General features: G+C 52.5%; 1 protein-coding gene across 1 annotated transcript; it reads right to left on the reverse strand.

Annotated features, from left to right (window-relative positions):
* Positions 1 to 1,148: 1,148 nt before the first annotated feature.
* Zswim4 (zinc finger SWIM-type containing 4) lies at positions 1,149 to 25,651 on the reverse strand. Its single transcript, XM_034522805.2, has 14 exons — positions 25,447 to 25,651; positions 23,507 to 23,708; positions 19,532 to 19,888; positions 17,930 to 18,078; positions 17,705 to 17,855; positions 15,328 to 15,495; positions 14,471 to 14,821; positions 12,809 to 12,946; positions 12,349 to 12,603; positions 11,842 to 11,977; positions 9,070 to 9,224; positions 6,693 to 6,856; positions 4,119 to 4,200; positions 1,149 to 2,973 (listed from the first exon to the last, which is right to left on the reverse strand). Exons 1-14 carry the CDS (start codon positions 25,582 to 25,584, stop codon positions 2,114 to 2,116), a joined length of 3,306 nt encoding a protein of 1,101 aa, XP_034378696.1. The 5' UTR covers positions 25,585 to 25,651; the 3' UTR covers positions 1,149 to 2,113.
* Between the last annotated feature and the right edge of the window lie 697 nt (positions 25,652 to 26,348).

Here is a 26,348-nt window from a genome sequence, read left to right on the forward strand (position 1 = left end):
ATCCTCAACCCTGCTCCACCTGCTTCTAGGAAGGTGTAAATATATTTCTGTGGTTAGAAGTGTCCTGCAACCTGAAGATCCTGAGCAGGTGACATTTGGTGGAGGCTTGAACTGGAGGGATAACCCAGGCCTGGGATGTATGAGTATGAACTGTAGAAAAGAATTTTGGTCTGAGGTGTGATATGAAGAAGACACTAGGCCTAACGGGGTGGCACTGACTGGCAAACCTGTGTGGCACCCCAGTTCCGTGAGGGAGTATGTTCCAAGAATGTACTCTGCATATGCTGGGATGCACTGGCCGACAAGATGCCAGGGCTTTGCGTGGCGCGCGCGCGCGCACAGACACACAGACACACAGACACAGACACAGACACACACAGACACACAGACACACAGACACACAGACAGACACACACACACACGTACGTGAGCATGCCAGAAGGGCCTGAGAGGCGGGTCGCCTCCGATTGGTTCCCTTAAGCAGAGGCCCGAACTGTGGACTATGGCCATACTCATGGTCATGGCCAGCTCCCTTGGTGCCCGCCCGAGCTCGCGCGCACTGCAGCGCCCCACAGAAGTAACACACACACAGGGCCTCCAGAACTGTCCTCGACAATGACGCAGTCAGACGCAGCTAAAGGACACAAAGGACCCGAGAACGAGAAGAAAACCCTAGCCATTCCCTGGATAAATCCATCCAAGGAATGGGAGCGTCATCCAAACCCAAAAGTGCAATGGGCAGGTCACTTGGGACACAGGCGTCCCCAGCTGCCCTCCGTACCTGGCGCGACCTCCTGAGCTCCGAATGACGTTGTCTGGAGCCACACGCCCCCTGGTGGCCATTGCCTGCGATGTCAAGGCAGTGCAATCTGGGCGCACTTTCCTAAAACCTAGTCTGTAGGTTTGGGCATTATAAGCCTCCTGACTTGCAGAGATTGACATGCAAATGGTAAAGCAGTAAAGCTGCCAGCAAGAGGTGGCTCTTTGTGTCACCATAATGCCACTGGAAGAAACCAGCAGCTCCTCTGTTCCACTCTGTGCCCAAAAACCAAGATGGAAATTTTTTTGGTTAATGAAGCAGGTGGTAGGTAGCCCTGGCGCTGCGTGTTTGTGTGGTAATGCAACTCAGTCTCACAGTTAAAAAGAAGTTATGTTCAATCTTTTTTAAAAAAAAAAAAAAAGAGAGAGAGAAAGGGGGTGGGGTGGAGAATACAGTATGGGATTCAATAAATAAGAAAAAAAGTTACAAAATGATGCCAACTTTTTCCTTACAAGAGAGAAGACAGGTTCATTTTGGGTGGAGGCTCTCCCTTTTTTTGCTCCTTGGCTAAGGCCTGGGATAAAAGAAGGCTTCCGTCAGTAGCTGGGACTTGAGAGATGCAGAAATGGGGAAACAAACGGAGGTGTAAAGCAAGAGGAAGACAGGACGGGGTCCCTGGCTATCTGCCTGTGCCTCCCGCTACAGGCTGGAGGGCAGCCGGGTTCCTGAGTTGTGTATCCAGTTACTAGTGGTGGGGTCTGGCCAGCAGAGAGCTGTCCCCAGCCTACCCTGTGACCTTGGTGCCCAAGAGAAGATAGGCCCTGGCTTGACAAGGGTATTTGGGGGTGAGGTATGTGGCAGAGGCCCAAGGCCTCTTAATATCCTTCAGTGGGGGTGAGGCATTTGTGCTGGGAGGCTTGGGCTGGGGACCCAGGGCAGTGGGACAGTAGCCCTGAGCTGGGGGGGGAGACACACAGTGGGACTTAACTACCCTGATGTCAAGTGCCCAGGCACCTGGCCGGGCTCTGGAGTGTATGCTGCACTGAATCTGAGGACTAACTTCATTGTGCCCCAGCCTTTCTCTGGGAAGTCCCAGCTAACGCGGTAAGTCTGGGAGAGCCAGGCCACTTCTCACGTGTCAGGTGCCCGGCTCCCACTCCCTGCAGGGGTCTAGTTAGCAGTATGGCTTCGGATCCTCAGATCTCCCATTTGTCTGCATACTCCTAGGCACACACTTGGAATGGCATCACCCTCTGACTCCCATCTCTGTGACTTAACTGGAAGTAGCCACAGGCCTCCTGTTTGAGGAAGGCGGGCCAGGGGACCCCCATGCTCCCAGGTTTCTGCAGTCCCTCAGCCAAACCGCTCCCGAACCAACAGCATCAACTTCTTCTTCCCCTTGTAGGTCTGTTTAAGGTTCTCTAAGAACTGTGCGAACTGGAGGTGCCCGTCTGGAGCCAGAAGGAAGGTCTCTCGAGCTTTGCCCAGGAACTCAATGAAGTCGCCATAGTGACGCGGGCTGATGTGGGTGAGGCGAGAGTGGCTGGTGGTTATGTACGCGGCCACTGCAGCATCCAGCAGCTGGCAAAGCGGCGCTCTGTCAGTCCCGAGTGGTTTGGTAGCCCTGCGGGCCCCCAGTGGGCCCAGCCCAGGTGCTGAGAGAGTCCAGCGCCGCAGGATGTCGGAGAGCATGGGTGCGCAGTGGACGCTGCGGATGATGAGAGGGACGATGGCCGACAGCTCGTGCCGCCCCAGCGAGTGGCTGAGTGAGCAGGCCCACAGCACGTCGTTGACTGCGGGGTGGCTGTCTTGGTTGAAGGCGATGCTGAGTTGCGCCAAGGCTAGTGTGGCCAGCTTGTAGGCCCGCAGAGGCAGGCCTCGATGCTCCATGTACCGTGCAACCGTGAAGAGGTGGGCGTGGCCGAGGCCCCCAGCGGCAGCGTCCAGCACAATCTGGTAGGCAGCCTCGAAAGCTGCATGGTTCTTTTCACACAGCGTCAGGGCTGGCAAGGCGCAATTCTGGGGATCCTTCATGGCGCACTGGAGTGCCAAGGTGCGGGCACAGGCCCAGAGCTCCTCCCGCCCAGCCGTGTCTAGTTGCAGTCGCAGCAAAGTGGCATGGGTGGTGCCTGTCACTGCCACGATGGTGACTGCCTCCACTGGGGTGAACAAGGAGAACCAGTTCTTCATGACGTTCATCAGTGCTGGTGGGCCTGCGTGAGGAGAGGGGGCCGGGCAGAGTGTGTGTCTGTGCAGCGAGACCCTGCCATTTCCCCTCCCACCCTACAACCACTGACTGCATCCTCCCGGGTTCACCATGCCCAAGTGTTTTTGGGGAAGGTTAATCTTACTGTGTAGCCCCACTTGGCTTCAAACTCAGAGACCCCACTGCCTCTGCCTCTCAAGAGCTGGGATAACAAGGGTGGGTCATCATGCCCAGTTGTTTTTTGTTTTTGTTTATAAAGACAAGGCCTCATGGGGCTGGAGAGATGCTTAGTGGTTAAGAGTACTGGCTGCCCTTTCAGAGGGCTTGGGTTGGATTCCTGCACCCACGTGGTGACTTACAACCATTCATAACTTGAAGGGATCATCTGGGCTTGACAAGTATACATGTGGCACACAGATATACATGAAGGCAAAAACCCATGCATATAAAATTAATTGATTAATTAATAATAAAAAAAACCAGAAAGCTCTTACATAGCTCAGGCTTCCCTCAAACTTACTACATAGCTAAAGATCAATTTCTGGTCTTCCTGCCTCAGCCTCCCCAGTGCGGGGTTAGTCATGACCACCATGTCCAGAGGGAACAGGGCCTGGTGCACACTAGACCCGCACTCTGTCAAATGAACTACACCCAACCTTTTTTCTACCCCCGCTGAGCCGCAGCTCTAGCCCATGGAGTCCTGAGACGGGCTCCTCCCAGTGCTCGGATTCCAGGTGCACCGCCATTGTCTGGATGGAAAATTTCCCCCTTTTCAAAGAAGCAAGAATGGGTGGACTGAGGGGAAGCCCTGGGGGTGGCCAGCATCTCGAGCCTCCCTGGACTCTAACTACGTCAGGCTGACCATCCACCAGACTGCACCTCCATCCACGCCACCTGATGTTCCCTCCCAGGCTGCCCTAGAGCTGGTAACAGGGAAGGAAGGGCCTGCTTTCATTTTGCTTTTATCTGTTTGCTTTGAAGCAGAGTTTTACTATGAAGCCTTAGCTGTCCTACACTATGTAGGCCAGGCAGGTCTCAGTCTATAGGTTCGCCTGCCTCTGCCTCCTGAGTGCTGGGCTGCCCAGTATGCCAGGCAGGGCCAGTTGTTCTGGTGCCTGTCTGATTTCCTCACCGGCCCCTCCAGGTACTTACCAATCTCCGTGGCACAGCTAACCAGCCAGCGAACCATCTCCCTGCGCCGCCAAGTCATCGTGTTCAGTGTCATCCGCATCACCTGGAGGGAAAGGGAAGGGGGTCCTCAGCGTCCTGCTATGGCTGGTGGCTCAGGACCTAGGAGGCTGGAGGCAGAGCTAATGCCAGAGCTGGGTGAGGCATCTTTGGCCTCAGTTTCTGGCTCCAAGGAATAGGGATAAAAACACAGAATGGGAGGAGGTGCTGGGAGATGCTCAGTGATTATGAGCACTTGCTGCTCTTGCAAAGGGTGGGAGTGTGGTTCCCAGCACTCAAGGTAGGCAACTCATAACCACCTTGAACTCCAGCTCCAGGGGATCCAACGCCTCTGAGGGCACCCGCACATGTAGGCACAAATCCACACACAAGTCCTCTCTCACACGTACACATCTTCACACAAAATTAAAAATAAAATCTTTAAAAAATGAATGTGGAGTGATGGCAAACGACTTTAGTCCCAGCACTTGGGAGGCGGATGCCAGCAGATCTCTGAGTTCAAGACCAGCCTGGTCTACAGAGTGAGTTCCAGGACAGCCAGAGCTACACAGAGAGACCCTGTCTCGAAAAACCATGGAGGAAAAAACAACAACTGTGAAGGTGGCTCAGGCCAGCATGGAAACCCGGGTGTGACCCCAGCGTCCATGTAAAACACAGATCAGGGGTGAGGGAGATGGCTCAGAGCTTCAGACGCTTATGTCCCTCTTCCCAAGGACTCACGCTCAGCTCCAGCACCCATGTCCCAGCTCCAGCTTCAAGGGAGACCCTCTTTTCTGGCTTTCTTGAGTACCTGCTTGTACATGTGCATATAAACACAAACACACACACACACACACACACACACACACACACACACACACACACAAAATAAATCTTTAGCCGGGTGGTGGTGGCACACGCCTTTAATCCCAGCACTTGGGAGGCAGAGGCAGGAGGATTTCTGAGTTTGAAGCCAGCCTGGTCTACAGAGTGAGTTACAGGACAGCCAGGGCGACACAGAGAAAAACCAAAATAAATAAATAAATAAATGAAAAATAAATCCTTAAAGAGAAGGATCTATTGTATGGCAGTACTGTGAAAATGAAGGTGACACAGCTGGGGCTCTCAGCATTGCTGGGACCTAAGGCTCACTAAAGTCATACTTATAACAAACCAACCAGGCTCTCATTCTGGAAAGTTCCATACCTCAAGTCAGAACTTCAGCCCCCACCCTCTGTGACTAGCAACCTTAAGAAACCTCTTACATGTCTGCCTGTCCCGAGGCCCAGCCCTGAATCTGCCTCTGTGAGCCCCCACTCTGGTCTCTCCTCTCCAGTCTCGTTGTCCCCTCACCGATCCCTAGAGCTATGAAGGTCTGGAAATGAGTAGTCCTACTGTGTGAGTTGTCCTACACCATCTCTTCCGTGGCATGTATATGCCTCATGTCCACAGTGTGCCTGCATGTGGGGGTCAGACAGCAACAGTAGGTGCGTTACTCAGGAGCTATCCAAGGTGTTGCTTTTAACATTTTTGGCTTTGGCACATGCCTTTAATCCCAGCATCTGAGAGGGAGAGGCAGGAGGGTCTCTGAGTTCAAGGGCAGCCTGGTCTATAAATGGAAGGCACAAGGCTGGCCTCAGCCTTGCCATTGCAGGAAATGATGCTGAGCTATAGCTCTTGCTTACAAGGCTCAACCCCAGGAAGCCTTCCTAGCCCTTCCTAGCCTGACTGCATGCCCAGTCCCAGGGCGTTCCTTATTGGCTGAGTCTGCCGCACTCAGGGTCCTTACTTTGTTTGTCTATATTTAATGTGTATGGGTGTTCTGTCTCCACCTAGGTCTGTTCACTACATCTGTGTAGTAGCAGAAGCAAGAAAAGGACACCAGATCCCGATACTGGAGTCAGCTGCCATGTGGGTGTTGGATCATGGGCCTTCTGGAAAAGCAATCATTTTTAACTGCTGAGATCTCTCTCTAGCCTCATGGTTTTTATTTTAACCATAGCACCAAGAGGCAGCCACAACTCTATCTGTCACTTTCTTTTCTTACTGGGGATGGAACAGAGGACCTAGTACAACCTCCTGTAGCCCTGCAGTCACACCCGCCATCTGGGCTGGGCTGCTTTCATTTTTTTATGGGTTTATTTATTTTTGAGACAAGGTCTCAAATAGCTCAGGCTAGCCTCCAACTCTCTATGTAGCCAAGGTTCACCCTGAATTTCTGATCTTCCTGCCTACATCTCCCGAATGCTAGAACACACCTAGCTTACGTGGTGCTGAGGCTGAAACCCAGGGCTTAGTGCCTGTTATCAAGCATTCTACCAGCATTCTTAGCCCCTCTTCTGGCCCCTCATGTGACCCCTCCACTAGCTTCAATCACAGTCCTGGAGATGGGTCCCATTCACAAGCATCAGACCTACAGAGATCTCTTATCGCCTCAATTTTGGTCTATAGCTCTGACCTCAGAGGTGTAACTTCTATGTCAGCCTTTGCCCCAGGGGCAGGGTTCCCATTCAGCCAGCCCAGGCCACAGCCCCCTCCTGGTGGTTCTAGCTGGAATACCTGCAGGCCGAGCTCCAAGGCGATGCCCAGCAGCATGGTGTCTGGTGGGGCATTGGCTGGCGTGGCTGTCTTGCAGGCATCCTGTGCCAACTTGAAGAGCAGGGCTGGGGAGTGGATGTTTTGCTGGACGGAGCCCAGAACTGCATGCAGCCACTTGGTATCTCCTGGGCAGAAAGAGTAATAGAGTTTACAGTTGGAGTCGGCACAGCAATCCTGCACACAGGACCTCCTGTATATGGCAGGAACTCAGCAATGCTTCTGCAAAGAAGGAGCTCTAAGAGGCTGCATAACTGCATAGCTGTTTCCTCTGTGTCCGCAGGGCTAGGGGATAGACTGACATTGTGTGTGTTAATCATGTGTCTATATGCTGGCTTTGCTCAAATTATCACCGCTGCGATAGAGTCTACACTCCCCCCACTCCGCTCCAGGCACATGAGTCTTCTGTTTATCACTGTCATAACTTCACAGAGTTGGGAATGGAACCCAGGGCATCACATGGTAGGTTAGTGCCCTAACCTAACGCGTCACACTCCGGCCTGGAGGATTCTGGGCAGGGACTCTGAGCTGTACCCCGACCCCCACCAATCATCTGGTTCCTCAGATATCACAGCTGCGACCTAGCCTCAGGGCCTCTGCACTGGCTATATCCTTCTGCCTCAAATGGTTTTGAAAGATGGTGTGGATTGAACTGTGTCCCCTTTTCCCAAACTCTTCTGTTGGAAGCCCATGATGGGCTGGACAGCTGGCTCAGATGAGGTCAGAGGCTGCGGCCCTGGGAGGGGTTGAGCACCCTTGTCAGAGACAAGGAAGAACTTTCTGTTTCCTTCCCTCTCCCACCACCTCCACTTAGTGAGGATAGTACGCGAAAGTCAAGAAGGGAGCCCTCACTGCCAACCAACCCTTCTGACACCTTCATCTTGGATTCTGGCCTCTTAATCTATGAGAATCACACTTAAGCCGCCCAGCTTGTGTTACTGTGTTACTGCAGCCGAGCACAGCTCTGCCCTCATATGTGTGTGTTTACGCTCCAGCAGGGAGCATGGCTCCGTGGCAGAGTGCGGCCTAGCTTACACAAGACCCGGGTCCCACCCTCAGCACCACAGGAAAAATGACAAGGCTTTAGTGTCCCATGTGACACCAGTACCCTCTTCCTTTGTGCATGGTGATCTTCTCCTTATGTGTTGTCTGACAGCTTTATGTGTGTGCGCGTGAGTGTAGACATGAGTATATACATGCATGTATATACAGAGTCAAGTCAGAGTATTATTCCTCAGGCACTGGCCAGCTTGTAAGAAAACAGTATTATTTTATTTTTATGTGTATGGTGTTTTGTCTGGTGCCTGCAGAGTCCAGAAGAATGTGTTGGGTCTCCTGGAACTAGAGTTACAGATGGTTGTGAGTCAATACATAGGTGCTAGGAACTGAACTCTGGTCCTCTGTAAGAGTAGACAGTGCTCTTAACCACTGGGCCACCCCTCCAGCCTGCCCCCAGCATTTTTTGAGACAGTTTCTCACTGGCATAGAGTTCACAATGAAGGCAAGACTGGGCAGCTGGCCGACCTGAGGGTTCTCTGTGTTACTTCCCCAGTGCTAGAGTGACAAGTGTATGCCACACCAGCCTTTTTAATTCTACTTCAGAGACACGGTCTCACTATGTAGATCTGTCCAGCTTGAAACTTACTATGTATATCAGGATGACCTCAAACTCACTGACATATGCTTTCATCTGCATCTGCCTCCCAGGAGCTGGTATTAAAGGCAGGGTACCTACTTTTATGCACATCTTTTTATGGACTCTGGGGACTGAACTCAGGTCCTCTCTCATGCTTGTGTGGCAAGTGCTTTACCAAATGAGCCATTGTCCCCCAGGCCACCTGTTTGTTTTTGTGGTGCTGGGGAGCTCAGGGATTCAAACATGCTAAACAGGGTCTCTACCACTGAGCCCCATGTCCTGGCTAGCTGATTATACATCTTCTTCGTAGAACATGCAGTGCAGACAAGCCTGGGAGTCACTGTGAGACCGTGTCTTAAAAACAGGCTGGAGAGACAGCTCAGAGGTTAGTGGCACTGCTGTTCTTGCAGAGGACCAGAGTTTGATCCAAGCCATGTCTAGAACCCACAATGAAGCTCACTACTGTGTGTAATTCTATCCAAGAGATCGGATGCTTCCCTCCATAGGTCCATGGTGCACAGACAAACATTCAAGTAAACACTTATATACATGAATAAATGAAACCTAAAACAGAAAGAAAACTAGAACAAAAACAGCAAAGAAGTGAAGGATGAGTAAGGTTGGGAAATGGAAGCGGGACAGAGAGGAAGTCGGGGGGGGGGAGGGGACACCAGGACACTGGAGGACAGCTGTCACTGCCCTCACCTTTGGCAGCGGTCAACATAGTGGAGGCTAGCTCACACTGGCGGGTCTCCAGGTGGCCAAGGATGAACCAACGGGGGAAGCGGTTACTCATGATGGAGTCCAGTGGGTTGGGGTGAGCTTCTCCAGCTGGGAATGTTGTCTCTAGTACAGGCAGCCTGGGGGGGGGGGGGAGAAGAAAACACAGAGTGAGCTGTCACTATTGCCTTCTGTCCCCATGTAGGATCTCCCAGTGAGGTGCTGGGGGCCAGGCTCAGTTTGTAGAGTCTGGCATGCCAAAGGCCGTGGGTTCCATTCCCAGCACCATAACAACAACAACAACATGGCTGGGATTTAATGGCTACTATCACGCAGAGAAGATACACACATCCTGGTAAGGGTGGAGAGGAAGGAGAACCTGAGGCCTGGCTCTGAGCTCAGTAGTAGAGTGCTGCCTAATAAACACAGTGCCTTGCACTTGGTCCACTGCTCCAAAAACAAACAAGAAAACAGAAGCTTATATATGGTTGCCATGTGAGTTAGTACAACTGTCACAGAAAGCAGAAGTTCTGAAGTTCCTTGGAGACTAAAAACAGAAGCACCCTCCACACATGCAAGTACATATGCACATATATGCTCAGCCTATGCTCAACCCAGCAAGCTCACTGCTGGGTACATGTCCACAGTAAATCAGTGCGTTAAACAGACTGGGTGCTTGCTACATACTATACCCCAATTCCCAATGGCCACAATGTGACAGTCAATACACGTGAACACAATGAATGGTATGGAAAATGTAACACCTGCACACAAAGGAATACTTTCAACCGCAGAAGGAATGAAATACCACCAGGTGCAGCTCCATGGTTGGACGTTTGCTGAGATAAGCCAGGCACAAGGAGAAACACCACAGTACTTCAGTCATGAACAGGAGTGGGAGCAGATAGTGAGCCAGGCATGGTGGCCCACATCTGCCCCAGCAGGTTGAGAGTCTCAGGCCAGGGGCCGCTCTTCTACAGGACCTGGGTTCAATTCCCAGCGCCCATATGGCAGCTCACAACTGTCTCACTCTACCTTCAGAGCCTCTGACACCCTCACACAGACATGCAGGCAAGACACCAATACATACAAAGTAAAAATAAATAAATAAATTTTAAAAAAGAAACTACTTAAAAGAATTTCAGGCCAGTCTGCACAGAAAGAACCCACCCCAAAAAAGAGAGAGAGAAAAGACACACAGTGGGGACCTTCTAAAAGGGACGGATGGGACACTGAGTACATTAGCGTTTCTGCTGTGGGGCGGGGCTGAGAGCTGGAAAGCTGGATCACGGGTCAAGTACACTTCCATGTCTTTATCACCATTAAGAAAATGCACTTCGACCTGGCAGTGGTGGCACACACCTTTAATCCCAGCACTTAGGAGGCAGAGGCAGGTGAATCCCTGTGAGTTCAAGGGCAGCCTGGTCTACAGAGGAAGTTCCAGGACAGCCATAGCTACATAGAGAAACTGTGTCTGGAAAACAAAAAACAAACAAACAAGACAAGAAAATGTATTTAAGCCAGGTGTGGTGATGTGTGTCATTAGTCCCAGCACACAGGAGGCTGAGGCAGGTGGATCTCTGAGTTGGAGGCTAGCCTGGTCTATAGAGTGAGTTCCAGGCCAGCAGGGCTACATAGAGTAACCCTGTCTCTCAAAAAAGGACAAAGAGAAAGAGAAAGAAAGAGGGAGAAAATGTATTTAGCCAAGTGTGGTGCTGCATGTCTATAATACCAGGTGTAGACAGAAGAATCATGAGTTCAAGGTCAGCCTTGGCTACATAGAGAGTTTGAGGCCAGCCTAAGCTATATGACACTCTGCTTCAAAACAAAACTAAACCTCACTAGAGAGGACCAGACATTTAGATATCCTGGGAATTGGCCAGTCTGTGACTGGGAGGAGCTGTGTGTGGGTGTATACCCCCTGTACTAGGCCATCCTCTAGCTGGCTCCAACCACAGACCCATGGGGAGCTCAGAAGCTACATTTCCTTCACAGACCCTACCACAGAAGGGGACAGGACACCCCCCCTCCTGCAGATGCTCTGGGGACCAGTGTGTTCTCAGAGAGCCAACCAGGTTCTGCTGGCCAGGCCAGCTCCGTGCCCGTAGCTCCCACACAGGCTGTCTCCTCCCTCCACTAGCTTAAGATTGTCTGCCAGGTTCCCTCAAAGCCCACATGGGAAGTTGCAGGTTTCTGCCCAAGACCCTCCTCTCTCTGTTCTCTTCTCCCTATGCCCAGGAACACCACCGGCACGAGGCCGTCCTTGTCTGCACCTTGGCTCCACCTGAGTTGTTTGTGCTGCATTTGCAACCAATAGCACACTATCTTGTCCAGTTAGGGCAGAAGCATTTGTTGAATGACTTAATGCTGACACTAACCTATAAGTATTTTAAACACGAATAGAAATATAACTGCTGACAAAACACCTATGTTACATGGGCACTGCTGGGCGCTGACCCCAACCTTAGAACATCCGGGCAACTGTAATACTGCTGAGTCATAGCCACAGCGCAGGAAAACAGCTACCCAAGTCTCCACTGAGCCTCAGGTAGGCTAGGACAAACCCTCCGAGAAAAAGCCTGCACCGTGAGCTTGTCTGAGATCCCTAGTGTTAATCATGCTCAAGTTTACCGTATTATACATTCCAGTTAACAGTAAACACACACCCTTTTGCATGGGCCGTGGAGGCCCCATTAAGACTGAGACCCGGCTTGGAGGTGGGACTCCTAGCCTCTTACTCCCTTCTCCCACCCTTACCTCATGGCTCGGAGCGCCAGGCGGAAGGCCAGATCTGGGTCGTGGGGCAGCAGCGCAGTGAACAAGTATCGGGCACAGGTGTGCATGGGTACGCTCTCCCGGAAAATCACTTCTCCAAAGCCACTGAAAGGGCCTCCTACAGAGACAGGGTGAGTTCACTCTCCGCTATCCCTGCGCTCCAAATCCATGTGGAGGAGCAGAAGAAAAGAAGGGTCCCTAGGCAACACGGCGTAGTGAGGGAGAACGAGAATACAGGATGAGGTGCACCTGCCCTCGTTCTAGCAATGGGGGATGGGGTGGGAGCGGGGTGGGAGTTGGGGGAAAGACTTAGAAAAGAGCCAATAGGGCTAGGCCGTGGGCGGGGCTAGGATATGGGGCGGGGTTTACAATGTGCTGGGTTGACAGGTCATAGCATCTTTGGACCGCGGAGTAGTAGACTGAGGCCAGGCGGCAAAGCCTCATACCTGGTTCCCACAGGGCTATAGGGTAGGCCGAGAGTGGGCTCACCTTCTAGCAGCAGCCCAGCCTGCTTTCGCAGCACTTGCACCAGCCGCTCGTCTAGCTCCACCTCCTCCAGCAGGGCCAGCAGCTGCTCTTCATTGCGCACCACTTTGTCCTGGGCGTACAATCCCTCCGGCAGAGCCCGCTGCTGCCCTAGTCCCAGGAGCGCCACTTCCAGTGCTAGCGCCAGGTAGGACTCTCCAGGGCTCCCCGGCACCGGCACGTGCTGGTAGGCCAGCTTTCGCTTCTCTGGGGCTGAGTCTGGGGAAAACACATCCACACTGCTGAGGTCTAGCCCATTACCCTCCTGTCTTGGCCCCAAGCTTGGTGACAGAAGTGGAGAGAGGTTCACAGAGAGAGTCCCAACTCTCTCATCCCCCTCACTTCACGCACTGGCCTGCTAGGGCAATATCTGCCCAAGAGAGTTCCGTGCCGGCCCTCCTGCAAGGGTTTTCAGGGTGGGTACCTGGGAAAAGAGAGTGAGGCTCCTCCTCCAGGCGACAGGCCTCCAGCAGTGCTCTGCAGAGGCAGCCAATGGGATCCAGGGGATGGCCCACCCAACCTTCAGTGCTTGTGACACCAGTAGCACCTTTCTGGAGCAGTTCTGCAGATGGGAAGAGGTGGGCTCTATCCAGCCACCCACCCAAGCTCTGGATGCCTCCCCTCCCATCCAGTCACCAGTCTCCCAACACCTCCTGCCAGCCTGTGAGCCGCCTCATCTTCCCGCAACATGCAAGGCAGTACTCTCTTCTTCCAGCCCTAACCCCTGCCCATCTCTGCAGCCAAGCTCAAAGGCGGTGAGGCCTCCCAAGGGGCAATATGGAAGTTCTATGATGGACACCTGAGTGGCCTGGGGGCTGCTCGCCCGCTGACCCCCACTGATCTTGGAACAATGCACCTTGCCTGAGCTCTGCCAGCACTGTGAGGTACCTGGAGATTTCCTGACTCCACCACTCTAGAGCCTGTTCTTCCCTTACACCTCAGCTTCATCAGCTTCCCTGCAAGAACTCAGCCAGTGCCTTCCTTCTGCCCCCGGATTTAGACACAGCATCTTTCCTTTTGATCAGTGTGACTGGTGTATTGATTTGTGTCCATGTGGTGTATGCATGTGCACATGTGTGCATGCCCCATGCATGTATTGAGGATAAAGTTCAGGGTCGGGAGTCCCCCTCCACCTATATCTTTCCTTATAGGAGCTCTTCAGTGAAACTTCAGTCCTGGAGCCTGACTTGCTGCCAGCAATGCCCTGTGATCTGCCATCTTCAACTCCTAGCACCAGAGGACAGCAACATGCCCAGCTTTCATGTGGCTAACAGGGTATGCAAACTCAGACCTCAGATGCTCACACTTGACTGCCAGCACTTTACTAAGCCACTTCCCAGACCTGTTTTAATCTATCTATCTATCTATCTATCTATCTATCTATCTATCTATCTATATTCGAGACGGGGTCTCACATGGTCTCAATGGTCCTTGACCTCTGACCTTGAAGTTCTGATTCTCTGGCCTCCACTTCCTGAAGGCGAGGGTAAGAGGCACAGTGATGCCTGCCTTATACAGTGCTGAGGTAGAAAATGGACGCTAGCAAGCACCCTACTAATAAACCACACCCTTCACCCACGGTTATGTATTTGAAATACAACTCAATTTGTTGCCCATGTTTAAAGTGAGCAAATTCTATATCAAACAATTCAGTCTTCTAACTTCTCTCTCTCTACCCTGCAAAGCGTATCTTGAGGGTCATGGAGTGGAAACCTGCCTACTCCAGGGTCTGGAAGCCTCTACATTAACCAGCCTGCCTTGTATGACATGTGGATGAGCAGAAGGAATGCCATCATTATTCTGAGGCAATGGCCCTATGAGGAGGGGTGGCCACTGCAAGGTGCAAACTGAGGTTCCGGAGGCACACTGTGGTGTCTCTTGGGAACTTGCCCTAGAGCTGGACATGGCTGCTAACAGTTTAACCCAATCCCTCTCTCTTCTGAGCCTTCTCTGGAGACCCAAGGCAGAACTGCACCTGACCCACCACCCAGTGCTTTTCTATGATAGAGTCCTTTCTGCCTTGAGGTAGCAGTTCACAGACCCTCACGGGGCTGGTGGTGCCTTGGGCTCCTATGTCCCCACTCACCTTTTCTCTGCTGCTTGTAGCTCTCAAGCTGGTGTCGCCGCTGCAGCCGCAGTGTGTTAATTATGGCACATGCCAGCCGTAGAGCCTTGTGGGGATAACCGTGGGCACGCAAGGTATCTACCCGTGCACAGGCAGTAGGAAAAGGTTCACCCAGCCAGATGGGGTGGCCCTGAGGGTCAAAGGTTGGCTTGTCACCTCCCACACTGCCAGTGAGGCTGGGGCCACAGGAATCACTGGCCAGGATCCTCTGTAGGTGGTTGTCATTCCAGTGCAACTCTCCAGCCTGCAGTGCTCGGCTGAAAACTGTCCGGCGGGGGCTGGTGGCTGCCACCTCCTCTTCATCCTCTGAGCCTGCAGGAGATATGCTCAATGTGGTAATGCTGGTACTGGCGGTCAAACTGGAGCCAGCTTCTCCCGCCAAGTGCCAACCCCGGGTTTCACCCTAGGCAGGCAATGGATGTGAGTTCTTGAAGCAAATCTTCAAAAGGAAAGTGGGGCTGCCATCTGTTACGGTGCTGACACACAGGTGCGAGATGTCCCTTCCTTCTCGCCTCTGTCCGTCTCTTTGCTCTTCCCTGACCTCTCATCTCTCTTCCATCTCCTCTTTTACTTGTCTCGCCCACACTCACATCATGGCCCTCCCGCTGGGTCCCTATCCTAGCAGGAGGCCCAGTAAGCATGCATCTCATGTCCTTACGATGTCATTACTCTTGCCCTAGGTACTTGCCCCCTCTGGCTAGCCCTCTCATCTCTCTCACCCTCTCTCCTGGGACACAGTGCAGTGACAGAAGGCTACACTACAGTTGGTACAAGTGGTGATGGTTTTGTTGGAAACAGATAGTAGGGCCCCTTCCTACCTGTCCTAGAGGTTAGAGCAGGCTGTAGGCTGGGGATGTCCAAGGAATAGTTGCCTTCTTCCAGTGGGCACACATCTAGCTTGTCCCACGTGGCAAGCAGCTGGAGCCAGCCTGACCGCTCGTCTGGTTTGCAGTGCGGGCTCAAAATGACACAGACCCACAAAGCCCCTGAAGAGCAGACAGAGACTCAGTATTCAGGCCAACATCACTAACACAGGCTGACAAGCCGCTGCTGCAGCCTGGGCACGCTGCCTGAACATGGGTACAGCTCAGGGTCTCCTCATATTATGGTAAGGAAAGAAAACAGGGCTCGTGAGAGGGCAGAGTGGGTAAAAGTGCTTGCTGTTAAGACTGATAACTCAAGCTCAGTCCCTTGGATGCACACAGAAGAAGAGAACTCCACAAAGTTGTTCTCTGACCTACACATGGGCACTATGGAATGCCCACACATATGCACACAACATAAACAAATGTTAGCTTGGGGGCTGGGGAACTGAAGTGTGACAAAGACTCTACTTGCTCTAGGTCACACTGCATGTGAACTGGAAGTCAGGATTCAAGCCTGTTTGTGCTAGTGGGATTTTGTATTGTTTCTTTCTTCTTTTCCACTCTGCCTTTTGTCATCTGACACAGGGCACAGCAGCCAATGGGCAAAATACTGTCCATTCGGTAAATTCGATCCACAACCCGGCTTTACTTTTCCCTTGCGATCTCTCTTCAAGTGACTGTTAAGATTTGTCTTTGCCGGCCGGGCGGTGGTGGTGCACGCCTTTAATCCCAGCACTTGGGAGGCAGAGGCAGGCGGATTTCTGAGTTCGAGGCCAGCCTGCTCTGCAGAGTGAGTTCCAGGACAGTCAGGACTACACAGAGAAACCCTGTCTCGAAAAAAAAAAAAAAAAAAAAAAAAAAAAAAAAGGTTTGTCTTTGCTCTTGTTTTGAGGCAGAGTCTCACTCTGTAGTCCAGGTTAGCCCGGAACTTATCACTCTTCTGTCTCAGCCTCCAAGGTGCTAGTATTATGGGTATTTCCAGTTACCCCCCCCCATATTTTCACATTTTTGAATGGTGAGGAAAATATTAAAAAGAAAAAAGGTTATTTTGTGATTTGTGCAAATAATACAAAGTTCAAAAAAACCTGAGTAGCTACAGGTTGCACAGGCCTATAACTAAGCACTAGGCAGAACTGAGCCAGCCTGGGCTATACAGAGCAAGACTGTCTAAAAACAGGAAGTGTCCATAGCTATGTCTTATTATAAACTTCCCACGTGTACTGTAACTGTGCACATATGGTGCTGCGGACCACCCTGAGGCCTTGTTCCCAACACACAGACATACAACCACTGGCTACACCCCACCCGATAGGACACAGGTCTGGCTGCTTCTCTGCTACACTGGTGGGGCCCAACAAAGCTGAAGACACTATGTAGTTTTGTGAAACTGTGAGTTGTGGTGTAGCCTACCTAAAGTCCTCAGCCCTACATTAGAGGAGCCAGCATCTGCTGATTCCATGAACCATGGATTGAATTGAAAGGACTTTAAAAAACAAAAACAGAAACAAAAAACTATGTCTTTACTGGATAGGAGCAGCCATCTTTTTCTTATTATTCTTCAAACAATACAGTGACGACTATTTCTGAGGCCCCGACCTTGTACTTTAACTCAGCGGGAGGTGACTCTGAGAAGACCAAGGACCTAGCGAGTCCCAGCTCGGGGTGCAGTGCATGCTTAGGAAAACCTGGGGTTCTATTTTCTGCCTCGATCAGTCAATCAACCAATCCATTAATCCAGCCATCTGTGGGGGTGACCCCTCCGGACTTGGGAAGCAGAGGAGGAAAGGCCAGGAACGCAGGGTCATCCCTAGCAACCCCGTGAGCCTGAGGTCAGCCTGAGCTATAATGAGACCCTGAATCAAAGCAAACCAAACCGAACAGGGTATGTATAGATTCTCTGTAGCACTGGCTGGTTTTATGTCAGGGTGTTGGGCATCCCAGATGTCTGTGCCTTGGAGGATCTGGGACCAATTTTCCCAGGACACCGTGGGACAAAGCTGTGTAGCACTTAGCCATCTACATAAGCATGGATCCTCCCATCTACCATGGACATACTCAGCCACATTTGCTGGAGCTGGAACTCAGGGTTTCATGCATGCGAGGCAAGCCAGTAACCACTGAGTTCTAGCTCCAGCCCTAAACACATAACATTAATCATGAGCCTCACTACTGGATATTAATCCCAGGAGAGCCAGAGTTTTGTGTTTTGTCCTCTCTGGGAGTTCCAGCACCCAACAGGGTGGCTGGCATGTTGGGAGTGCTTCGTCATGTTAGGTGGAGGAGAGACGGGGCACACACGCTATGAATGGGAGCCAGGGTCTGGCCTTACCCAGCTCGTCCCACAGCTGCCGGCACTTGTCTGTCATGCCGGCACCCTGCTGCCGCCACAGGGCCAGGCGAGGGTCCTGCAGGAACTGCTCGGTCATGAGGATTAGCATGCGTGCCCCGTTGGAGTCGCGTGCCCGAAGCATCTCCCGCACCTGTGCAGAGGAGCAGTAGTAAGAAAGGGAAGAGCATACGGGACCCCTGCTCTGCCCGTCCCCAGCCTTGGCACCTTGCTGAACATGGACCGCAGCTGCTGGCTGGCCCCATAGTGGCCACCGTTGGACAGCAGCTGCTTCACCTGCTCTTGGATCTGCTCCTCATCCAGATGCCAGCAGTTGGCATCTTCTGTGCCTGCACCCGCCGTGGGATCTGGGGCACCTGCGGGTGAACAGACACATGCAGAGTGTGAGAGAAAGTGTCCACCCTTCCTCTGGCCATTCTTAAATCAATAATCTATCCCATCTGATCAATAAGCAACCCCATCACACCAGCAATCCACCTATCAACTCATCACCCATCCATTTGTCCAACCATCGATCCACCGTTCCCTTCATCCACCTAATATTCCACGATTCCATCTGTCCATCCACATATTAGTCCTGAACACTACGAGCCCCTTCATTCATGTAGTCAGGCACTCAGTCCATTTGTCTATGGAAACTGTATGATCCATTCATCTTCCACTAAACACCAGGCACTCCTCCACTTCCTCCTCCATCATCTTACCAGACAGCACCCACCCGTAAGCCGGTTTCTCTCCATCTCCTCATCTCCACACCAGTTCCTCCACACCCACATGCCTTGTATGGCCTAGTTCACCAGTCTTGCCTCCAACCCACCTACAGTGTGGGTACTCATCCTATGGCTCCACCTGTGCACCCTCTTGTCTTGCCACTCAAAACATCTAGCCTAGATTCATCTACTGATCAACTGCACTGTCACTCACTGAGGTACTCTTACAAACATGCTTCCCTCAAACCCACCACTCCTACACCTCCTCCCAGAATGCCTACCCATCGGTCCCTGGTGTGTGCACCTACTGGTCTGTCTGTCTGTCTTTCTTTTGTTTTTTTAAAGACAGGGTCTCACTCTGTAGTTCTGGCTGTCCTGGAACTCACTATGTAGACCAGGGTAGCCTCGAACTCACAGCGATCCACTTGCCTCAGCCTCCCTGAGTGCTGGGATTAAAGGTGTGTGCCCCACTGGCCTTTCAAAATGTCCTGTGCAGGCCATCTCTCTCCAGCTGCCCTTCTAGCGATCAGTCCCCAGCACCGCACCGTATGGAGCTACCCATCAGCTCATCCCACCTAGTGATGCATCATCACCTCCTGGAATCCCAGCATCCCATGACCCGAGCTAGCTCCCGTCCACTACTGTTACCTTTCTACCATTTTAGCCAAACAAGCCAGCAGCAGACCCTTCTCCCAACACCTCCTGGACTCCACACCTCATCCGTAACTCATCATGATAGTCACCTTTAAGCCTTTACCCTGGGACTCCACATAGGATATCTCACCCTGGGACTGACCCTTCTACTCTTGCCTACTCCCTTTCTCCCGGCCCCCCCACTTCCTTTCTCCCTCCCTCCGCCCCCCCTTTTCTCTCAACATGAGACAGGGTGGCACTATGTGAATTTCAATCCACCTCAGCCTCCCCAGTCCTGAGATGACAGGCCATTGCCACCACGACGTCTCTATTTCTAACTGCTCAGGTGCCTGGGGTCAGACACCTCAGGATATGCCTCTCTCGGTGTGTAAGCCCTCCCCAAGTGGGGCGTGATGGTACCCACTCTGCTTGCTTCTGCATCACGGCCCCTCCTTCCCCTACTCACCATGAACCAGGTTGATCTCAGAGCCCAGCAGGAGGATCTCATCAGCAAGACGCTGGGCGGTTGGTAGCACCTCAGTGTGGTGTGCACTGATGAGATACTGCACAAACTTCTGAAGCTGGTCTCGGTTCATCTGTGACAGGGTCTCGGAGATGGGTAGCCGCAGCTCCACCTGGCGCGCATGGCGGATGCGGTACAGTGACAGTGCCACCACATGGGCGCAGTAGAAGAGGTCCCGGTTGTCACAGCCACAGCTCACAGATGTGATCTTACAGCGGTCAAAGCTGATGGAGACGTGGTAGAGCTGTTCAGGCTCCCCCGGGCCCCCCAGTTCTCGGACATTCCCACTCAGGTGGAACCCTAAGACAGAACACACACCAAGGAGACTGCATCAACCCAGCAAGATCTTGATGCTCAGTCCTGCTGAGAAACCCAGTGCAAATCAACCTATTCATGCCTTGGTTTCACCATCTGTTCATACACAGTAACAGTGATCTCCTCATGCCGTTCTAATAACTAAATGAATTACTCACAAGCAGTTAGAATGGCTTGGTAAAGTTGAGCCCCAGACAAACCCCTGCTCTTTTTTGGAGATTGCCTCAGTTGTTCTTCACCTTCTTTATTTACCTTTGGTTTTTGAGACAGGGTTTCTCAGTGTAGCCTTGAGTGTCCTGAAACAGGCCATTTAGACCAAGCTGGCCTCAAACTCACAGAGATATGCCTGTCTCTGCCTCCTGAGTGACAGAATTAAAGGTGTGAGTAAAGTCCCTCAGTGGCACTCTACAAGAGTCATCGACACAGCATCTGGCCCCCTTTTCCTGTCCCAGCCTACAGCCAGGGTAAGATGTCCAGACAGGAGCTGTCAAAATGGCGCCTCCTGTCGAAATGGCAGCACACTATAGCTCTTCAGTATACAGCAGTCACAGGAGCTGTCCACGGTGACACATCTCCTTCCCCCCCCTGCCCCCCAGCAGAAGCTTTCCCTCCAGAGCTGTCACAATGACCACCTTCTTTCCTGTCTCAGCTAGAGACCTTCCTGAAACACCACGCAGGAGCTGTCCACGGTGGCAGCACCTCCTCCCTAGCCTCCCTAAGCAACTCCACAGAGATGGCTACTCAGCCAAAGCTGCCTGTGGCCCAGAAGGACTTCCCACCTTAACCCACGAGCTTGATGCAGTGAAAACAGGGTGAAAAAAAAGGCTCTAATCCTTGAGCAGGAAAATCCACTAACTCCTGATCTTCCCACAAAAACCCACCAATCCTTGAACAGGAGAACCCACCAAGGCCTGAACAGGAGAACCCATCAATTCTTGAGCTCCCCAAGCTCAGGACTTGAAATCCCACCAATCCTCAATCTGGAAACTTCTTCCCTGAAAAGTGCCACCACTTCAGAAATCCTATAGCCCTGCCCTTTGTTCAGTTCCCTGTTGTCTGCTCCTGGGACTAGAGCAGCCATCTCTGGGTTCATCCATCCACACATGGACCCTCCAATAAATCTCTTTCAGGAGGTTTCCTGCCTGGTGTAACTCTCTCATCAGAAGAAGCCAGGAAGAAAAGAAGCAGTGAAGAGAAGGAGGGAAGAAGGGAAGAAGCAAACCAGTGGAGCATGGCTGAGGCTCCTGGGCTCCTCAGCTCAGCCCCCTCCCTGGGAGCTGCAGCACCTCTGCTGAGGAGGCTTCCTCTCAGAGCTGCGTGGCTCCTGGGCCCCCATGTCTCAGGATGCCCGTCCCTTGGGACACTGTCCCACCTCAGAGCTGCGTGGCTCCTGGGCTCCCATGTCTCAGGATGCCCTTCCACTGGCACATCTTTTCCCCCCAGAGCTTTATGGTTCCTGGGCTTCTGATTCCCAGGATACTCTGCCATCTGAGCAGAAAGACAGTGAGCAACTATGCTGGGCCTTCACCTTATTCTTTGAGGCACGTTCTTTCCTTGAACATGAAGTTAGTCCCTTGGCTAGGCTAGCCAGCTAGCCACAGAGATCCTCCCATTCTTAGTGCTGTGGCACAGACATGTAACACTGCACATGGATGCTGGGCAACTGAACCTAGGTCCTCGTGCTTGAACTGCAGGCACTTTACCAAATGAGCCATCTCCCCTGCTGCTGTCCTTATTCTAATGATCAATAAACAGTGTTATCAACACAGACACAATGCTTGAAATGCTTTCACCAGCCCCTGGGTTGCTATGGCTACAACAGCTCTAGAAGCTCTGAACTTCCTAAGAACATACCGAAGGTCTGTGGCACTTGAGGGCAAGGGGATGATGGAGCAAGTCCTGGGCAGTCCTGGGTGTCTGTCAGGCTCATCCGACTGGTTGGGCAGCCTGATGCAACCTGTGTCATACAAGGCATGGCTTCCTCATACCAGGGGTGCCCATGGGGCCTATGACTAGGTTATGCCCAGGAAAAGGGGTACAGAGGCTGCCAAGCAGGGTCACCCTAGCTGAGCCATGACTAGCTATCATGGAAAGCCAAGGACAAAGTCTGACTCATGTTTTGGCTCAATCACTACTGGTCCTTTTCCATATTCAATGCTAGCATCTGAGGTCTTTCTTCACCCTCCTCCCTGTTTCCCAAATCCAGCCTTTTCTGGTCCTTTTCTTTTCTTCTATTTCAGAACTACTGGGTGCACTGCCTGGGGTTCAGAGTCTGTTTTCTCCTCTAGCTGCAATGTTTGCTCCTCAGCCTTGCTGAGGCCCCTGATGTGCGACACCAGCTCTCAGAGCTGACCCCAGATGTGAGCATTCTCTCCAGGATCCGCTGCCTGAGGTCTGAGCCCGCCCCCATGGCCTGACACTTGTTTATTTTGCTGTCATTTTCCTCATCAGCACACAGTAATTGTACACATTCATGGTGCATGGTGCGGTAACTCAATACGGCACACAGTGATCAGAACAGGTAACTGGCTTTTCCTGCTCCTTCAACAGTGATTATTTCTGTGTTTGGAAGCTTCCAACTTCTTCCTTTTACTTCTTTATAAAATACACAATAAATTTTTGTCAACTATAGTCACTCTACTGTTCTACACATGGCCACACACCTTTGATCACAATCTCTCCCAGCACATGGCTGCCTAAGCCTCAAACTCTCCCAGAAAGTTGTGTGACCAGCTTCTACCTGAGTCTTGTGATCATTCTATTTGTTGTTGAGACAGGGTCTCACTATGAAGCCTTAGCTGGCCTGGCCCTCACAGAGATCCATCTACCTCTATCTTAGGCACATGCCATCACACTAAGACTGTTTTGGTTTTCAAAGCAGGGTTCACTGTTTAGTCAGGCTGGTCATGACCTTGAGACCCTCCGGTGCCGCCTCCTAAGCACTGGGGTTATAACTGTGTGCCACCATATCCAGCCTTCACATGACTTATCCCTTGGCTTTGTATGCCCCCACATCACAGATGCCCTCAGTGTGGGGTCAGGAACTGGCTCTCCCTGGGACCCTGCTTCCTCCATGTTTCTCCACATTTTCTTTCATTCATCAGCTCAGCTGCCTGGCATTCTTCACCGTCAGCTCATCCTGTCTCCCTCCAGCTGAAAGCACAAACTCTAGAGTTGTCAGCCATGTCTCAATCCCTACAGCAACCCCCAGTCTGGGATCCAGCACTAGCTCCACCCCTCTCTTCTTCTCTTACCTGGGTCTTCCTGCCAATGCCTGGTCTTCTGTACCCCTACTTTCTGCCTCACCTTCCTCTCCCTGAGTCTCCCCTAAGTCCTGTTCTCTGAGGTCTACCATATCCCTATCTTCAGTACATTTTTTTCTGCCCCCATTGAAACAGGATCTTACTATGTAAGCTCAGGCTGGCCTCTCATCACCTGCCCCTGCCTCTGCAGTGCTGTACCTGCAGAATGCCATGGTATCTCACTCAACCACACCCGGGCCTCAGAGCTGGTGCTTGGAAGCTTCCCGGTCCCTGGCCCACCTCCAGCCTCCAGCCTCCCCCTCCCCGTCTCCATGCCTCCCCAGGGTGGGTGCTCACTCACCCACTTGTAGCACTCGATCCACAGCCCCACTCTGTAGCAGGTGCAGCCCACGGGTGAATGGTACCCGGTTGTCCTGCTCGCCTTCTGGGGGCTGGTAGCCAAGTGATGAGTACATACAGATCTCTCGCTCACTTCGTGGAAAAGACCAGAACACAATGCGCTTCTGAACTGGCTCTGGCACCCGGGAGAACCGTTCCTCCACCTGTGGGAAGCGCTGGTGGGTTAGAAACCTGGGATAGAATCCTGGCTGTGCGGTTTATAAACAGCACAACCTTGGACACCACCTGACTTCCCTGAGTCTGTCTTCCCAAGTATAAAGTAGCAGTGCGACAACCGACCATCCTATGGAGGTTGGGAGGATAAAATATGAACAAGTGAGCCATGCATGGTGGCGCACGCACCTCGAAATCCCAACTACTAGGGAGGCTGTACTTGTGCCAACTAGTTCAACACCAGTTGGGTGACACAGTGAAACTCCCAGCAACAAAATACTTTTCAATACAATAATATTTATTTACAATAGTGCCCGGCTTGTAGTTAGCACTCTAGAAGTGTTTACTGGCAGGTCCCAGGGGTCTGGGGTAAAACCCTTCTAAGCTCAGGCTCTGTGCAGGGCAAGAATAAGTTGGACAGGACTGTAAGAATGACCAAGGACGTGAGTTCCTAGCCTTCCCTCTGTTAAGCCCCTTATGGAGATGGCATCTTATCTTCACAGGAACACAAGATGCTGAAACCACAGAACTGGATCACTGTCACATCCTCAGAGCTTGAGGGGTCAGAGTGACAGTCTTAGAACCTGAGGGGTCAGTACTACTATAGTAGAGATGAAATGAACTCAGTGCTTCAATATCCCTAAACCAAAGAGCTCAAACTCCCAAGATCAGTTCCACCCTGGGTATCCCCCCACCCCCAACGTGTTCCTCCCCTGAGAAAAGCCTCATGGAGGGAAGGGCTGACCTGCCATCCCCTGTAGACTTCAAGGAATAGAACCAGCATTTAAGGCTGTGATCCAATCTGAGTTGGCTAGTGACTGGCTGGGTGACCTTGGGCAAGTTTCTCAACCTCTCTGTGCCCCAGTTTCCTCAAAGTGAGAACAACTCCCAAAGGGCTCCAGAAGCTTTCCAGAGTTTTCCTAGCACCTGGCTGGGCCAAGGCAGCTCTGTGTGAGTCCTGAAGCCAGTTTTAGGGTTATTCTGTGCATTCACACAGGGTGAACAGCAGAGAGGCCCTACCCAGGTTTCTATGAGAAGGGGGAGTCAGTGATTAGGCTCCTGACAGTTGTCAGATGACTAAGGAGGGATTTTCCGGTCATGAATCAGAGCCTGCTTAGTCCACGGTCAGTCCAAACCCATCCATCCTAACTCAGGAAGAGTTGTGGGGCAAAGAACACCCTCAAAGTCAGACTAAGACAGCTGTATGGGGCTGAAAGGAGCCTCCGCCCCTTCCCATCTTCTTGGGGGGCCCTAAGACAGGGAGAGGGGATTTTCAGGGCTCCACCCACAAGTCACAGAGTAGGGGTTCCAGGAGCCTCTGCCTATGTATCCCAGTCTTAGCTCTGGAATAGTTGGAGGGAGGGGGAAGGGTGGAGGAGGGGCACAAGCCCTTCCCTCAGTGACCCTGCCTCTTGTCCCACAGTCGGGGGATCTGGAGAGGACTGGTGGACTCTGGAAGCTGGAGCACAGGGATAGAGGGGTGTCATGTATAGGCCCAGGAGAGACGGGGTCTTCTTCCTGGAGGGTGGGACAGGGAAACCCTAAGGCAGGAATGGAGCAGTGTGGGTCTCTGGGCTGGTGTCTCTCTTGGGGAAGAAAAGAGGTCTGAATAGGGACCGGGAGGGTCGCGGGCAGACAGACTCGGGGTGCGGGGACGGGGGTGGGGGGGTGGGGCTGGTTGCTGGGGAGGGGGCGAAGTGTGAGGCCTGGGGCAGGCCGGGGCCTTACCTGCTCGAAGGCCCAGCTCTCGGCCACCCGCTTGGCGCTGAGGTCCAGCAACGGCTCGGGGCGACTGCGACGGGCCCCAGTCCCGGGCTCGTCCGCCGCCGGGCAGCCCCGGCTGCGCTTGGCCGCCGGGGGCTCCATCCGGCCGAGCCGGCCGGACGACGCGGCCCCTTTAAGACTCTTCACAACAATGAAGCCGTCTTAGCAGCCGCTGCCTCCTCAGCCGAGGCCCCGCCCCCACCGCCCTACTTCTCCCTTGCCATTGGCTGACTTTGAAGACCCGCCTCCAAGAAGCCGCTGTTCATTAGACAACCTCCACGTCCGTCTTTTCTGTGCCATCCAATAAGAGATCGCAAGAAGAGTCGCTGTCCATCACGGGGCGGTATGAGCCAATCAAAGCGAGGGGACCCCGCGGCTCGGCCTTGTGAGGAGTTTCGGGGCGGTCTCATGTTCATTCACAACATTCCTTCCCCGCCCCTATGGGCCGGCCCACGAACCTGGCGGCTGGGGCTGCGCCTACACACGGCTTTGTTTACGGAGGGTCGCTTCCGGCCGCCTCCGGGCCGGGGTTGACTCTCTCTGGGCTGTGTGACCCTAGAAACTCATGTAACCTCTCTTGGCGACTGGTACAGTTTGGATGCTTTAAGAGCCGACTGGGGGCAGCACAGCCTTCCTGGCAATGCGCTTGTGGGCTGTAAACTTTAAGAGTTCCTCTTGAGCTGCGAGCTTTGTGGAATGAACGTGAAATTGCCCATTTCGACCCACGAGAGTGGCAGTTTCATTAAGTTGGACTTAATGCATGTCAAATCCCCCACCTCGAGTCGGTTTTTTCCCCCCGACTCAGCTTATATTTTCCACAGTGCGGAAGCCACTCACCATATTCGTCACTTTCCCCCATCCCACCC

The sequence above is a fragment of the Arvicanthis niloticus genome, chromosome 18 (assembly GCF_011762505.2).
Source record: "Arvicanthis niloticus isolate mArvNil1 chromosome 18, mArvNil1.pat.X, whole genome shotgun sequence".
Taxonomy (NCBI): domain Eukaryota; kingdom Metazoa; phylum Chordata; class Mammalia; order Rodentia; family Muridae; genus Arvicanthis; species Arvicanthis niloticus.

Excerpts from the sequence above, each read along its gene's own strand:
- Zswim4 (XM_034522805.2), bottom strand. The coding sequence starts at position 25,584 with ATGGAGCCCCCGGCGGCCAAGCGCAGCCGGGGCTGCCCGGCGGCGGAC. Across the intron at positions 23,709-25,446 it reads AGAGCTGGGCCTTCGAGCAG|GTGGAGGAACGGTTCTCCCG; the intron begins GTAAGGCCCCGG and ends CGCTTCCCACAG. Across the intron at positions 6,857-9,069 it reads TATGTTGACCGCTGCCAAAG|GAGATACCAAGTGGCTGCAT; the intron begins GTGAGGGCAGTG and ends CTTTCTGCCCAG.